This window comes from Fusarium fujikuroi, chromosome FFUJ_chr04 (assembly GCF_900079805.1).
Source record: "Fusarium fujikuroi IMI 58289 draft genome, chromosome FFUJ_chr04".
NCBI lineage: Eukaryota > Fungi > Ascomycota > Sordariomycetes > Hypocreales > Nectriaceae > Fusarium > Fusarium fujikuroi.
In genome coordinates, this window is record NC_036625.1 from 2,156,097 (window position 1) to 2,172,332 (window position 16,236).

The 16,236-nt window shown below is 48.8% G+C and overlaps 6 protein-coding genes; 4 read left to right on the forward strand and 2 right to left on the reverse strand.

The window, feature by feature from the left end:
• Nucleotides 1–688: 688 nt before the first annotated feature.
• Nucleotides 689–1,918, forward strand: FFUJ_13665 (related to Rtm1p; the record flags this gene model as incomplete). XM_023576376.1 has 4 exons in its annotated part: nucleotides 689–707; nucleotides 770–869; nucleotides 946–1,092; nucleotides 1,159–1,918. The coding sequence occupies 4 exons, from the start codon at nucleotides 689–691 to the stop codon at nucleotides 1,916–1,918; spliced, it is 1,026 nt and encodes a 341-aa protein (XP_023429535.1).
• A 2,187-nt stretch (nucleotides 1,919–4,105) lies between these two features.
• On the forward strand, nucleotides 4,106–5,356 carry FFUJ_13666 (uncharacterized protein; the record flags this gene model as incomplete). The annotated part of the gene is made up of 1 exon (XM_023576377.1): nucleotides 4,106–5,356. The coding sequence occupies one exon, from the start codon at nucleotides 4,106–4,108 to the stop codon at nucleotides 5,354–5,356; it is 1,251 nt and encodes a 416-aa protein (XP_023429622.1).
• Nucleotides 5,357–6,061: 705 nt separating this feature from the next.
• Nucleotides 6,062–7,048, reverse strand: FFUJ_13667 (related to ornithine transporter 2; the record flags this gene model as incomplete). Its single annotated transcript, XM_023576378.1, has 1 exon — nucleotides 6,062–7,048. The coding sequence occupies one exon, from the start codon at nucleotides 7,046–7,048 to the stop codon at nucleotides 6,062–6,064; it is 987 nt and encodes a 328-aa protein (XP_023429536.1).
• Nucleotides 7,049–7,899: 851 nt separating this feature from the next.
• On the forward strand, nucleotides 7,900–10,370 carry FFUJ_13668 (putative RAD54-like protein; the record flags this gene model as incomplete). XM_023576379.1 has 2 exons in its annotated part: nucleotides 7,900–7,910; nucleotides 7,964–10,370. 2 exons carry the CDS (start codon nucleotides 7,900–7,902, stop codon nucleotides 10,368–10,370), a joined length of 2,418 nt encoding a protein of 805 aa, XP_023429623.1.
• Nucleotides 10,371–10,955: 585 nt separating this feature from the next.
• On the forward strand, nucleotides 10,956–11,357 carry FFUJ_13669 (uncharacterized protein; the record flags this gene model as incomplete). XM_023576380.1 has 2 exons in its annotated part: nucleotides 10,956–11,156; nucleotides 11,211–11,357. 2 exons carry the CDS (start codon nucleotides 10,956–10,958, stop codon nucleotides 11,355–11,357), a joined length of 348 nt encoding a protein of 115 aa, XP_023429537.1.
• Nucleotides 11,358–11,616: 259 nt separating this feature from the next.
• On the reverse strand, nucleotides 11,617–13,593 carry FFUJ_13670 (YTP1-like protein; the record flags this gene model as incomplete). XM_023576381.1 has 5 exons in its annotated part: nucleotides 11,617–11,778; nucleotides 11,828–12,211; nucleotides 12,273–12,578; nucleotides 12,632–13,275; nucleotides 13,329–13,593. The coding sequence occupies 5 exons, from the start codon at nucleotides 13,591–13,593 to the stop codon at nucleotides 11,617–11,619; spliced, it is 1,761 nt and encodes a 586-aa protein (XP_023429538.1).
• Nucleotides 13,594–16,236: the final 2,643 nt, after the last annotated feature.

Here is a 16,236-nt window from a genome sequence, read left to right on the forward strand (position 1 = left end):
TTTTATACATTTCTTCAAGCTACCTATCTATTTGGGCTCAGGAGTTTGTATGAGCGAGTCACTTTGGCATTTATCCGATATTTAATTGTACACTATAGCTTTATTTCATGAACATGATACTCTACTCTACTCTACTCTACTATAACCACTTCCTTGGCACTTTGGTGAGCGAACTGCACATGTACAAATTCTTAGCTCCATTACTTCTTGCAGGCTTTGACAGATCTTCCCAGGCACACATGGGGTATCTACAAGAGACCTGATGGGAAGTGAGCCTAATGGTAAACACTTACCGAAGGCAAGGCAACCGCGACCCAATGAATAACACGACGAATACGGGCAATGCGAGATAAGTCACTAGACTGAGAAATGGTAAGAAAGACGTGTTGAGATTGGATGGTTTGCTGCATGACCCGCTAACTAGGGAATCGTATTCATCGCATTCATCCACGATTGGTCGATTACTGGCACCATAGGGTTGAAGAGTGATGGTATCGGGCGAAGTTGCAATGAAATTACATGTGGACTTATGACGATCATGGGGACCTTGGTATCGATCTTATCGCCATGGCTGAGTATATAAGTTGAAACATATCTCTTTGCTTTGAGACTGTAGAATCTCGATGTAAATAAAAACGCGACGGGAGGACTCGTAACACTCATACGCACTTGTTATTAAGACACCATCATGTCTGACGGGAAATATGGTACGGCATCCAATTCCAAGCTTAGCAGCCGTTGAAAAGGCTGGAAACTGACCACATATTAGTTGATGGGAGCTACTGGTTCTATGCCCCTAATAAGGGTGCTGCCATCTTCTTCTGCTTCGCTTTCTGCTGCACAGGATGCTTCCACATACGGCAGTGCATGTGAGACTCCAGCCCAATCCATCATAGAAAGTATGGAAGAGCTCTAAGACTCATAGTAACTGATTATCTTTTGCAGACTGTATAAGTGTTGGAAGTTGACACCTCTGTTCTCATTCTGCTCTCTTCTCTTTACTACGGGCTTCGCGCTTCGGGTATATGGAGCTTTTCATTATGAAAGTCTCGAAATTTTTATTGCAAGTGTCTGCATCACTTATGCAGCGCCGTAGGTTACCCAATACTCAAGACTTGATCGTGGTTTAGTATGCTGACCATCCAATGCCATATGTAGACCACTACTGGAACTTCAGAACTATCGCATTCTCGGCCGAATCCTGTACTACGTCCCGTACAACTCACCCATCCACCCTGGACGTGTCCTGACAACCTTTGGTTTTATCTCAGGCATCGTTGAGGCTCTGAATGGCTGGGGTGCTTCATACTCGGCGAATCAATCGTTGACCGACAGCGAGATTGAGATAGGTCATGCTCTGATCAAGACCTCATTGCTCTTACAGATTGTCGTGGCAATTCTGTTTATTACGCTGGCTGTTACCTTCCACCGCCGATGTGTTGTCGCTGGTATCACAAATGAGAGGCTCAACAAGCCACTATGGACTTTGTATACCAGCATGACCCTTATCCTTGCGCGAACCATATATCGCATTGTGGAATACTTCAGTGTTGCGGAACTCAGGTACGGTCCAGGCTTCGAACCAGCCACGATTAGTCCTATCGTGAGATACGAGTGGTTCTTCTATGTGTTTGAGGCTGCTCTTATGCTTTGCAATCTTGTCATGTTCAATGTACGGCATCCCCGACAATACCTTCCCAGAAACAACAAGATTTACCTCTTCCCAGACGGCGTTACGGAGATTGAGGGCCCTGGATACAAGGACCCGAGGAAGTTGTGGCAAACCCTTATTGATCCTTTCGATATTCAGGGATTGGTAACTGGTCGTGGCCGGGAAACTGACAAGTTCTGGGAAATGGGCCACGGGCGGCCAGCAGACTCGACTAAAACTGTGGGAGTCAAGACTGAATCTGTTTAGTGGGTTCTTCTAGAGCTGTTTCAGAGGATACTGGTGGTCGTATTGCATTAGAGGACTGCTTTTGAGTGGGATTCAGGATGCTCAGCGAATACTGGGTCCCTAATTAGCGCTTTTCATGTGAACTGGCCAAGGAAGCGCTGAGAGACAACCTATAGTTGATGCATAGGCAGAATAGACTACTTGTTTCACCGCATGCTCATCATATATGAGCCTCAGCAGTGTGGCTAGTCGCAAGAACAGGCGCTTTGGCCAAGATTGAATTGACACGACAGTAGTACCTGAACACTGAAACAATGCATAGATCGGGACAACGATACGACCCGACAGCAATGTCGAAGAATCAAAACAAAGGGCTCGAGTCATGATGTTTGGGTTGTTGCCCTAGTAAATGAGCTTGATGCCGACGCAAATTGCAAAATGGATCAAGAATCTATGCCCATAATCCTCAAGCGATACCTTGGGCGCATCTGAATTGGTATTTGATGCGGGCGAGCGAATCAGATCATGACAAACTGACGAGAAGGAATGATGGAAAAGGCCCATTCGGCGGTTTTATTTAATTGAGACAATCCATGTGATCCTTCATCGACGAAGGATCGGAAAGGGGCCAACACAGCCTTCTCAACCCCAGAATTGTAGATTCGATAAAATTAGCTGGGCAGAATAGAAAGTGCACACATACCATACGTTTTTTTTCTGTACTATGTTACAGCATGTGTCAGTCTTCACGCATTACCGCGTGGTAAATCATCTCATACTTGTGATGTTTGATTGTGAGGTTGAGGTGTCGATGCGGTCAGTGGTTAATACAGGGGGGGTTCCAAGAATGTTTCTAGAAAAGACCCGGCGCATAGTGGGTTTGGTTGACCCTGTCCGTTGATCCTGACGATCCTGATTCTGTCATTCAAAAGACCCCGCAAGCCTATTTCGATGTTGTTGATACTGCAGAGGTCGCCAAAGGCTTTATATCCGCAGCTGCAATTTACTTTTTCGCATATCGACTTCGCTAATTAGGTTTAGATGAGCCAAAAATAAACATGTTCTAACGAGGACATGCTCGTTTTGGGAAGATGTACTCCGTACCTTCGCCACACCTTGCGGTCGCTTTTGCAAGCCTCAATCAGTTTTTAGCGTGGGATTGCGGGGGGCCTTGGTCTCTGGGGCAAATGAGGACCGAATCCGCTAGGCTTAGTGAGTGAACAGCTCGTTTTGGGCAACATCTTTGTCCTCCCTTGGTAGTAGAAACACGGGACCTCAGCTGAGTTGAAGTATTTTCGTCTGACACGAATTGTTTGTCTATGGCCTCGCTCTCCCTGAGCAATGAATGCTTCTGTGTGTGCTGAGCATGAATATCTAGCCGGCCACACTAACTACAAGACAATTAGGGCATAGGCACGTCAGTGCATCGATGTTCTGTCTTGACAAACGCCAAGAAACAGATCCTCAATCATCCCTGTCCCACGACATCCATCCTTAGCTTCCTCCACGGGCGCCGTGCGGGCCCCGTATCAGACGGCGGCCGATAGCTAGAAGTGGCCATAGCCATCTTTCAGCTCAGCTCACCAGAGCTCTTCCTACCTAGGTAGTCAGGCCAGGTCAGGTGGCAATCAAGGACCGGCCTGTACCTAATGCAAGGCATTCTACTGCTAACTTGGGACCTCTGAAGCTGAATCTATCATTATATCCCTTGACAAGCTGTACATTCACTATACAACAGCCCCGGGCTGCGCTGTATCACTACCAAAAACACAACGGCTTCGCCTCTTTTGCTCCTTACCTCACCTCAGATTAAGGAACCTCGGTCTTTTTCTGACCACGCTAAAGACCAGAGGCGGAGAAGAGTTCTAAGCCTCCTACTGGAGCAAGCAACTCCATATACCTATCCATCCGTCCATCTCACACATCTTGACGACCTCTCTCTCTATCTATCTCCCTTTGCCAGATTCTCCAAGTACTTCTGACTGTTGTCCACCCAAGCCGGACATCGCGTTTGTTACAGCACAATTGTTATGATCTGACGCCTGCCATAGAGTCAGTCTCTCACCACTACCGATTTCGCCCACCAGATCTTTCTGAATCCACTGCATTCGATCCATCACAGTAACCCCTGGTGAATCTGTTGCTAGCTCGACGTAACGTTACGAACAGTACCTATCTTTCAGCCGACATCTTCCACCTGTTGCCATCATGGGGGGACGACCAGGCATTTACGTTCATCTGGAAATGGGCGTCCCACTGCCCAAAATTATGACCAAGGACAGACACATTACTTATGTATCAAAGAGCATGCGCGACCGGGCCAACCAATTCCCTCGCCAACTACCTCCAACAAATACCAACTATCTCAACGCTCCCGCACAGTATCAGCCCGCTCACCAACAAATGCCAACTCAAGCCCAGGAACCACAGACCCAACCACAGCAACAGTTCACTCAACCCATCAGCAACCTGCCTCCCCATATTTACAGCAGAGATCCAGTGTCGATTGGCATGGCTCATGAACCCACATATCAACCATATCGCCCCCAACAACCACAACACCATATCAGAGAGTATTATGCACCAGCTACCCCAGCGGAGCAACAGCAACGAGAAACTCACACCGAGGAGCTGCGACTAAGCTCGAGATCCGCGGAAAGAAGTACTCACGAGCGTGGACGGTCTGCGCCCCCTCCTTTGAACAACAGTCCCTGGGATGTGGCCTCCAACAATTCAGGAGGCGAGCCCCAAGTTTGGAAAGCTTTGCCTGCAACGCCGAATCAGTTCCGACTTGGAGAGGGCGACATGCCATGGGACGGCTGGAATTTCCCTATGGGATTCCATGATAACAACGGAGATGACGACAACAACGAAGGGGGAGAGGGCCGCACTCGCTCGCGTGAGGCAAGCCTCCGAGCAACATGGGGACCCGAGTTCCCAGGAGAGCCATCACGATACGTTCAGCCTGTGCAAGTGGACGACCGAGCGCGAAGCAAGGCCAAAGACATACAGTCATTAGCTTCGGCACTGATGACAGTAGATAACGGGTTTGAAGACCAGTGGTGGTATCAGGGACCACGTCTCGTCCATCTTGATGGCACAACAGTCATGGTGCCTACAGCTGTTCCAAGGTCCAGCTTTCACCCAGACCATCAACAAAGCTCGGTAGGGTGGGCTATCTCGCAGGAAGAAGGGCAACAACAGAAGGATCTCAAATATCAGCATCAGCTACAACAGAATCGCCGCGAACAGGAGCAGCAACGATATCAGCGTAACCGACAACGGCATCTATCTCTCCAGGAAGAGCAACTCGCATCGTTTGTCTCTCTAAATACTTCTTTCCAACCTGTATCACCTCGATCGAGCCTTGCAGATATTGTGTCACCTTTTGGGCGACTATCCGAGTCCGCTGTCGAGTTATGGGGGACTACGGCGGTCTTTGACCACGAGATCAGATGAACTTCACATATAGATTCCCCTGGACGCGACCTTTGTCAGTGCAGTGAATTATGACAAGTACCCCGATGCATTGACTTATGACAGCGTCACAATGGTTCAATGGGGAACATGCATGGTTCCCCGTTACGACGAAATACTTATCGGTTTGTGAGTCAAAGCATCACAGCTCTAATAAATGAGAGTTTTCATGTCATGTTTTCGGGGGCTCAGAAGATGCCTTTGGTGAACGCATATAGGATGGCGTTCACAAAGAGTCTGACATCTTTCAGATACCTTTTTGATTTGGGTGCAAAAGACTTAATTGAACGTTTAAATGACGAAAACTGTTGGTTAGTTCTGATACAATAGCTCTCGTCTAGTGATTGTTGTGCAGTAACCCGTTTGACGCCGACAACAACGTGATGGAAGTGACTGATTCTGGGCCTTGAAGTGGAACTAATGAAGATAGATCATGAAAGCGAATTGCACGTTGATTAAGTTTCGAGTATTCATAAGAAGCGGAAAGAACCCCAGATAATAAACTTCCGAGGTAAGTGTTTCATCATGCATAAAGTGGTCAAGGTGAAGCTCTCACCGGGCTGCCTGTAGCAGCTTTTCCTTCTTCGTCTTGTCCCTCCTAGAGAATCGCCATGACTTGAAGTTGAGAAGAAGTACATTGGTTTAATTGTAGCGGGTGAATCCGGATGCCATTGTAGACCTCACACATCATGTTTGTACCATCTCTACCCTAGGCTCGTTGGTCACTGTCTTCTTCCGTCCATGTCCGAGTTCGAACATGACCCATTCGTAAACCGCCCACTGGACAGCATTTACTATGAAAGCTCGTACGCTGCAGACAGTCAACCCTCTAAAGAAAACACGAGAGCCTCCCTCCCGAAACGCCTCACGTGCGACCTGTATTGCGCCAGCCCGTTTGGTTTGTAACGCTACGTTTGGTTGCAGAAGGAGTGCTGTTTCTGCTTGTCTGCCAAGGGTCTGGGCCTGAACTCTAGTCTTGATAACATCGAGTGGAAATATGCTCGCCCAAGTTGCGACTCCAGCTAATCCTCCGCAGAGGAGAACCTTGGCGGCCTCGTGTTGCAAAGAGGTTCCTTCGCCCTGTTCCGTGGTCAGCCACCAGGTAGTCAGCTCGTAGGACCAGAAGTAAAAGCCATAGCCAACGCTATCCCGGATAGCAGTCACAGTTCCGCCGAAGTAAAGACCTCGAACACCTTCGTTTTTCCAGATATCCTTAGTGATAGCCCAGCTTGAGGTTGGAGAGGATGCTAGCTGCGCCCTGCACTTGATCAGTTCGGTGGGGGTGCTAACGACCCAGGTTGCAAGACCGCCCACCGCGCCAGCAAGCCAGGTATTCCACAAGTTTCCAGATGTTGAGAATACGCTATTCAGTGTCGTCTCGGTTCGATTATAGGAAACAAAGAGCAAGGCGTTCAGCGCACCGTAACCGAGAATTGGTGCTGCAGTTCCGGTCACCAAGGAGGCGTATGATCCGAGGTACCGCGTGCTGAAAGATGCACTCTGGTTGATGGCTGAAACCGCCGCTGTTGTTCCAGTAGGGATCGAACAAACAGGCGGGTTCGTCACTGGACTGGTATATTGTGCTTGAAGTCGAACTTTGATCACATCAAGAGGATTTCCGATGATAATTCCAACAGCACCACTGAGATAGCCAGCCCAGAAATCAGCCGACATTATGAGACAATTTTTGTAGACTCTACAGGCGAGAGAAGAGGATCAGTATTCCTTGACACTTTGCGCTGAGCCACAGTGATAGTGCTCAAGACGCCGAGGTATACGAGGCCCCAGGCCAAGCCGAGTCGTGCAAGAGGAGCGCGATTCGCAGTAGCCTGTACATCAATTCGACGAAACCGAGTAAGATATTGCCAATGCGCAAAGTGTCCAGCAACAGTTGCAGTCAAGATTCCAGTGCGATGTCGAGCAATTGCTATTTGAAGAGGGGTCGGTCCAGAGGATTGATGGTCGGCAAAAGGATCTCCACCGGCCGATCGGCTTTGATCGGAGTTGGGGAGATTGACGCTTGAAGGCATGTGTTAGTGATCCAGGGTCTTCCAGAGCCGCATACTGAGAAAGCAGATGATCAGCGGTGACCTACCCTGACGACGTTGCAGGAAATGGGCTTTCGGTTATCATCTTTGGTTTTGGGTTTTGATCGAGTGAGTTGTATGTATAAAGGGAAAAGGAGAAAAGGAGAAGATCTATTCCTTGCCAATCGTTCCGGTCCCATCATGAACCGAACGACAAACTTGATTCTTCGACCGATTCCCGATGGATCCAATGTTACCTAAGCTAGAGGCTTTTTACGTTTTTGAGTCCGAGCTTTCGGTTTTGCCGGGGAGGGCTACCTTAAAGCTAAGGTAGTGGCGGTTCACGTGATAGCGTGTTTCTGCCTGCTGTCGCGTCGAGTCACTGACATCGCGCTTGCCAAGGTATTTACCCTCCATTGATTCTCGCTGGGGTGGCAAGAAATCTTTCATATTTGGAACAACCGCTCGATAAGTCTATCAAACGAGAAGATATTCAAGATGGGAGCAGTGTGAGTAACAAGACACTTTGGCGCGTTGTTGCAAGCTCTAATACTCATTTTAGGTCCCCTATCGTCGCGACGCCACTTGCTGGCAAGGACAAAATTCTAGGCAAGCGGATGCCAACGCCCTCTTCGATTGACCGTCTTCACAAACCATTCAAATGCCCTGGAGTCGCTGGAAGAAGCCCGGCTGTCGATCGACCGTCCCGCAAGCGAAGAAAGGTTGATTATGGTGGTGCCGACGGTGAAGCAGATAATGATAAACCATACTCCAATGACGACAGGCTGGCGCTTGCCACTCGAGATATCAACCGTTTCCCCGTTTTCCAGGCCAAGGATAAAGGTCTCGTTTTCCGCAAGGCCTTCTCAGTACCATTGAAGAACAAGGATAGCGCTGCATACAATCCCAATCGTGCCCCTCCTACACTGGGATTACGGCAAGGTGCAGTCTTCATTGCGAAGCCTCTACATGACCCCAGTGGCGAATTCGCAATTGTTCTCCATGACCCGACTGTCGACGACAAACCAAAAGATGTCCCCAAGGCAATTGAGCCCGCCAGGACAGAGGCTGCTGACGGGAAACTTGACGCTCCTCTTGTACACAAGAGTCTTGCTGAGATTCTCGGAATCAAGAAGAAGGTGGACGGCGAACACCCTCGCGTTCCAGTCGTAATTGACCCGAAGCTGGCCAAGATTCTTCGTCCCCATCAGGTCGAAGGTGTCAAATTTATGTATCGATGTGTTACAGGCCTGATTGATGAGAAGGCCAATGGCTGCATTATGGCCGACGAAATGGGTCTGGGAAAGACTCTTCAGTGCATCTCCTTGATGTGGACACTACTCAAGCAATCCCCCGATGCCGGAAAGCCGACAATTCAGAAAGCAATCGTTGTCTGCCCTGCCAGTTTGGTCAAGAATTGGGCCAACGAGTTGGTGAAGTGGCTTGGTCCTAATGCCATCAACCCATTCGCCATCGATGGAAAGGCATCTAAAGAAGAACTGACACGTCAGCTTCGACAGTGGGCAATTGCGAGCGGTCGGGCCGTCACCAGGCCAGTCATCATTGTTTCCTACGAAACTCTACGATTGAACGTGGAGGAGCTGAAGCACACAAAGATTGGCCTGCTTTTCTGTGATGAGGGACATCGTCTCAAGAATAGCGACAGCAATACCTTCAACGCTCTCAACAGTCTCAATGTTTCACGGCGTGTCATTCTCACAGGCACACCTATCCAGAATGATCTCACAGAGTATTTCTCGCTCACAAGTTTCGCAAATCCCGATCTGCTCGGCACACGGCTGGAGTTTCGCAAACGCTATGAGATCCCAATTCTCCGTGGCCGAGATGCTGATGCGTCGGAGGAAGATCGAAAGAAGGGCGATGAGTGCACTGCGGCATTGCTCAATGTTGTCAACAAGTTCCTGATTCGTCGTACAAACGACATCCTTTCCAAGTACTTGCCTGTCAAGTACGAGCACGTTGTGTTCTGTAATCTTGCACCCTTTCAGTTTGACCTCTACAACTACTTCATCAAGAGTCCTGACATTCAGGCTCTCCTGAGAGGCAAGGGAAGTCAGCCTTTGAAAGCCATCAACATTCTCAAGAAGCTCTGTAACCATCCTGATCTTTTGAACATGGCGGATGATCTACCGGGCTCAGAGCAGTGCTTCCCAGACGACTATGTACCCAAGGAATCCCGTGGTCGAGATCGCGAGATCAAGTCATGGTATTCAGGCAAAATGGCAGTGTTGGATCGCATGCTGGCCCGCATCCGCCAAGATACAAACGACAAGATTGTGTTGATTAGCAACTATACTTCGACACTGGATCTTTTTGAACGAATGTGCCGCTCTCGTCAGTATGGATGTTTGCGACTCGACGGAACCATGAACGTCAACAAGCGTCAGAAGCTTGTTGATCGGTTCAACGATCCTGAAGGTGACGAATTCGTCTTTCTCCTGAGCAGCAAGGCTGGTGGATGCGGTATCAACCTTATCGGCGCGAACCGGCTGGTGCTATTCGACCCCGATTGGAACCCGGCTGCTGATCAACAGGCGCTTGCTCGAGTGTGGCGCGATGGACAAAAGAAGGATTGTTTCGTGTACCGCTTCATTGCAACAGGCACTATCGAGGAGAAGATCTTCCAACGCCAGTCTCACAAACAGAGTTTATCTTCTTGTGTTGTGGACTCGGCGGAAGATGTTGAACGGCATTTCTCGCTCGACAGTCTCCGTGAGCTTTTCCAGTATCGGCCAGATACCAAGAGCGACACTCATGAGACGTTCAAGTGCAAGCGGTGTAAGCCTGATGGGAAGCAGTATATCAAGGCGCCAGCCATGCTATATGGTGATACCAGCACATGGAATCATTTTGTTAACGAGGGGCTGAAGCCAATTCAAGACTTGCTCTTGAGGCAAGAATATGGAGAGTCCGAGGTGTCTGCTGTGTTCCAGTACATTTCTCACTAAGTTATCAGCTGTGTCTTTAATGACTCACGTTCACGAGGCACTCAGGGCGTTATTGTGGATTAGCGATTTTGGAAGGTCATGATCTGTTTTATGGAGTTTCGTCCCAGACCTGTTTAGGTAGACAGGCTTCACTGTAGAGTGACATTAGATGTGAAAACGTTGATAGAGTATAAAATACTACAAGTAACCCAGAGCGCACTGGGCTTTGTATCAAGTTGCTCCATACATTGCGTCGTGAGATCCATCAACCATACCACAAGTTCGCGGAGTATCACCCTATTGTACCAGGAGCTGCATTCACCTAGAGTTACCCTATTCGATTGACTGGGAGAACTGGCAAAACTTATGTATTTGCTTCGAGTTAATCTGTATCATGGCTTCCATCATGTCGAAGTCGTGAGAGGTAGACACAGTGCTCATGACATATACCTTTTTCTTCGCACTGTTAAGAATTTGCTTGCTCAAGTTTTCGTCATTCTAGCCAAGGTGAAGGAACCTCGAGAGCCGCAAACCCAACAGTCAACATCGCTAGAACTACCTTTGTCAAACCAAATAAATTCGCTCCTCTCTATCAAAAACATTGAAATGTCTTCCAAGTCTGCCAACAAGTCTTCTCCGGAGTTTACCTCCTACTACCTTCAACGCACAACACAAGAGCTCTCAGAGGATCTTGACAAAGTTCGCAACGCAGAGGACTTCAAGGCCGATTCCATCCCTTTCCTTATTCACGCTCTGCAACAAGGTGCGGGGCTTTTCTCTCCTGAGGACCAGAAGAGAGTGGTTGCTGTACCAAAGGCCAAGGACGGGAATGTATGAGCAGACTGTATATACGCAGTCCAGATCATTTCGGTCCACTACAATGAACGCACGATGGCATTTCATATCCGCTCCTTTGCAATAAGTGGACTCTTGAGAGCCATTCTTCACCACTTCCTACGAGACAAGGACATGTCAGATCACAAGGATGGCGTTTTTCTTTGCAGATAGCAAGCTATATTATTGAAACCAAGAACGCTTGACACTGTACTCAAATGCGCCACAGCATGTTGTCCACTCAGTTAAAAGGCAGAAAGTCAGGTTCAGGAATTAGGTCATTTAGCAGCCGTTATTGCATAAGGGTATCTCAAAGCAGAGTCTGCACTACATGGAGCGCGCAATACAATCAATCTATATATACGCCTGTCTTCCACCGAGGCCGAATCACGGCAGTATGTCATTCCTTTATCAATATGTGAATATGTACTGTCTAATTCGAATTACGGCGTCGTTCGAGTCGGACAGCCCATCCCTTGATGGCGAGGATGATAACGACCCAAGCCATCAGGATGGCGACCAGACCCATGGTGACAGTGTACATGAACATGACGTCGAGTTTGTAGTGGATCATTCCGTCGACAGTATCAGTGCTCTACTTCAAGTTAGCGCTCTGAATCTTTTTTCAGGGGCCCTCGACATACACTAGCCATAAAGATGATGCCTCCAGCGATCAGTCCGAAAGCAGCCAAGAGTTCCGTTGGGGGACGTGATGGGAGAATGGACTTGGGTGGCTTCAAGTACATTATGAGGTATGTCAACCCTCGAGCAAGCGAAGCTCCTAGAAGGAGGTCACCCCATTGCTTATGAACCATGCTGGACATCATGGTATGCTGTGTGTGGGAGCTCATCATGAGTCCAAGCAGCATGATGACTAAAGCTGGGATGGGGTTGAGCGAGAGCTCGTATGTGTCGGGGGCTTCAGGTTCGTTTGCTTCTTCGGCCGTGTAGGGGCTCTTGGGTTGAACTTCGTCCACGGTTGTGTTGAGAAGATGGCGAATACGTGTCGACTCGATGAGCATACCGCACTAAAGAAACAAGTCAGTTTTTGCTGTGGAAAAATCGACTGAGGCAGCTCGAGCGACTTACCAAGCCTCCCCCAATGAACAGAACTGTGATGGAGATGTGCTCCATGTCCTGGGCGGTCCAGTCTCCTCCCCAACCCCCGAGGTGCTCCATGAAGATATTGGTAGCGCCATAGAAGAAGATCAAGAAGCTCTCGACAAACTCGGCAGAAGGACGCCACTTCTGGGAGTCCTTCCTTGGTCTAACATTCCACGCCCAGCCAAGCTCTCCAAAGCTGCCGGTCCAGCGGCCGAGGGTGAAGATACCTAGCCAGAAGAAAACACCGCCCTTAATCCAATGCGCCAATCCATTGAAGATTCCGCCACCCTCCTGGAAGACTTGTCAGTCAAGTGTCGCAACCAAGGTATCTGCTAGCAACTTACAAAGAAACGACCAAAGGTGACAACACCGGTTGCAAGCGCAATGAAGCCGAAGGGGAGGATAATGCGATCAACTATGCAACGGCCGAGGTCGAGATACTTCCATACTCGCGAAGCAGCGATCTTGGAGGCGTGGTGAGCAAAGGTTCCCTGAGGTTCAGGAGAGGCTAGTGATAATTCCTCTAGGTCGCCATCATCATCCTCGTACTCTTTCCTGTGGTAGTTGATAGGCGACTCTATGCCATTGAGAGTAGATGCCGAGTCGCTTCGAAGCGAGGGTGTGTCTGGTTCGGTTCCTCGTCCACTGTCGTTGGAAATGCGGTAGGGGCTGGCATTGTGGTAGCCATTGTGCGAAGAGCAGTCGACCTCTTGCGTCGCGACAGGCAGAAAGGCATGTGTGTCGTTACTCGGCGTCTTTCGTTTACCCCTTAGAGCTCCCGCGATACAGCCCACGGCACTTACAAGGACCTGGGCGCAAACGACCCAGGTCACAATCCAGCCAATCTTGTGGTGCGCATTGTTTGGATACAGGTCTGGGGTCTGCGCGTTATATATCACGCCGACCAGGACTCCAAGAGAATTTGTAGCTAGGAAAACAAATTGCGCCGGTAGTGTAAAGCGAGAGTTTGCCAGTGAGAACATGACGGCTGGTGTTGGTGGTGTTAGTCGGCGCATGAAGCTCAAAACCATGAAAACTTACCAATTGGTAGAATAAATACCCAAGAAAGAACCATCAATGCAATGTGTGTGTATATGACTCCAGTATGTTCAGTATGCGCAAAGTAGGTATCAGGGTAGCCCTCGCTGTTGGGCGGTTGTGTCGTGGTGCTGCCGCCATGGCCCATTCCCATTCCCATTCCCATATCCATGTCCATACTTTCACCACCGCCATGCGCAGTTACCGCAGGTAGAAGCGCCAAAAGCAATGGGCCAGATGCATGCGACATCCTTTTTGTGTAAATCATATTGGTAACGTACGTCCAGAAAGGGTTGTCCGCAGAAGGAAACAATATATGCAACGAAACAAGACGAGACAAGACGGCTAGACGACGAGAGATCGCAAGCAGTAATTATACTTGTTTACAGCAAGAAAGACACAAGCAGGAGGACATGTATGATCATGCGATCAAGTAGACGTCAAAACGAAGAGCGTTTCAAGAAATCATGACATGGCATTGTTTTATCTTCTACTGTTACTATCGGGCCCGAGCGGCCGGAAACAGGTCATAAGCTGAGGCATTGGACTCTTGGTCAGTCGGAGACAAAACGACGAGAGCCAAGAGAGGATACGCAGCAGTTCGCCATCCGAAGCTTCCGAATTGCTTCATCATGGAAAGTTGTACCTTGACCTCTGAATAGGTGGGAAAAACAAGACAACAGGGGGAAAGAAAATAAATGCGGTAAGCATTTGGATGGATAGTGGGGGATCCTCAAAATGGGGCCGGCCGGTGGGGGGGTGGGCATCGACAGCTACAGCACACCCACCACCCGACTGTACCTATAGGTAAGGTAAGTACTAATCTGCAGCCCCGTAGAGGTCACTGTACATTCATTGCCTAGGTAGGTATGCACTTCCTAGATCAGGGCAGGCCCTGCTAAAGGTAGTCCGCGGGGCCCATGTGATGTAGTACTTACTTTAAGGATCTTTTGGTTCCGAGTACCTAGGTAAGGCAGTCACGCTTTTAGTCCGTTCATGGTCAACGTGATCGATCGATCGGCACGGAAACTTTGGAAAAGGCATCTTCTCGAAGAACGTCAAGGCATTTCGGCGGAGATGAAGTAGATATCACAGGCCATGCATGGGTGGATGGATCCTCCTCTTCCATTCCTATTCTCACCGAGCACAGAGATCATTAGTTGGTTAGTTGGTAAGTCACTGGTCACAAGAACTTTCTGTGTGTGTGTGCTGTACTGTAACTTGCTGCAATGCAGGCATCGCAACCCTTCACCACGTTTGGTAACAAACAGTACCACCCTTGGTTACGTGCACCTCGACTCGGATCCGATAAACTGGCAGTCAGCCACTCACTCACTGGCTTACAAGTGAATTACGAATATTCAGTCATAAGCTCTACACGTACTAACTGTGGCTTCTCAGTCATACCTAATTACCTACTCAAAGCTGACTTGTTTAGGCCTGCATCACCGATATCAAAGCACATACTGGTATCGAGCAAAATACCGAAATCCACATGCGAGCTTTCGTCTTTACAGGCATTATCATGCATCATGGAGAGCTCTTTAATGCCGGCAGCTTTGGCGCTAGTTACCTCGTTCCCGCGCTGTACAGGAAAGCTACGCCGTCGTTCATTGGATGCAGCGGGCTTCAACCTCTTTGATGTATTCCCTAGATCTAAATAATCCCGGTCCAGCATCTCCACACAACTTCAACCCAACTACGCCGACAATTCCGCACACTTTCTCCTCGGCTCTTGACTTACAAAGTTTCTACGTCTGTGCAGTCTAAACGATAAGGCTGTATATGACGTCTAGTGTAGTCAAATATTCGTTTAGGGCTGACAAAGAAGTGTACCACTTACAACACAACGGCAGCGCACTTTGCTTTATACGCCTTACTACATGTGTGTGTGTGTGTCTTTGACTTACATACACTTGATAGTTAGTCTGTGCTAGTCCAACGGGAACTTCTCACGGAAACTTTCCTCGTGGACTTTGATGACTGCGGATGATTCAGACCGAAGTGTCTTGGCAATCACGGATGTTTGATCAAGATCAGGAAATGTAACTGAACTCTAACTGTCGGTCTGAGCACTAGACTACCTACCTGCCTGACGGCATTTGCACACTCTATCATTATCTCCGTCTCCGTGGGCCCGATGATGCCGGTCAAGCAGACAGACAGACGCACTCCATTAAACAGGGTCACAACCCACCAACCTCGAGCTGTCAAAGTGGTCACAAGGCATCACGTAACCATGCCCATGAACAAGGAAGGGCCTGAAGCCGGGCGTAAAATACAAGGGTCATGAGAAGGAATATTTGCTCAAGTTGGATGGTTCTGGAGTGCCACCAAGATATCAGATTACCCTAGATGTCCTCCTCCGCTGACAAATTGCTTCGTTTTACAACACACAACTCGGTTGGAGGAAGAGGTGCATAAGCAGAAATATTTCTATCCTGGTCTAGGACAGAATTATCGGATCGTTCAGGATGTGCTGGCTCACCGCCCACTTAGTTGTCGAGTCCGTGGTGCTGACTTGCATCCATCGTGTGTATGTATGACACCCAAAAGAGTCAGCTGTCTTGGGTTGCAACCCGAGCCAGCAAATAAGAGTGCATACAATGATCTCGCCAAGAACGGCAACTCGTGGTCAACTTGTCTCCATTCCTCAGGTACTAGGGATACGCATATCTGTACGTATGCTATACGCCAAAATTTTACTCCCGAACACTCCGCAGTTTGAGCATCGAGGTTCTAAGGTATAACGATTAATTATGTATCATCGAGCTCTCTCTATTTACGGCCTGTCGTATGATATTCGGACAAAATTGGACCGTTTGTGGCTGCATGAAACGGACCTCTAAACGATGGGTTTAATGTTGCAGTCTCAAGACACCTAACTCTTGTACTGTACTTGCATGCATGG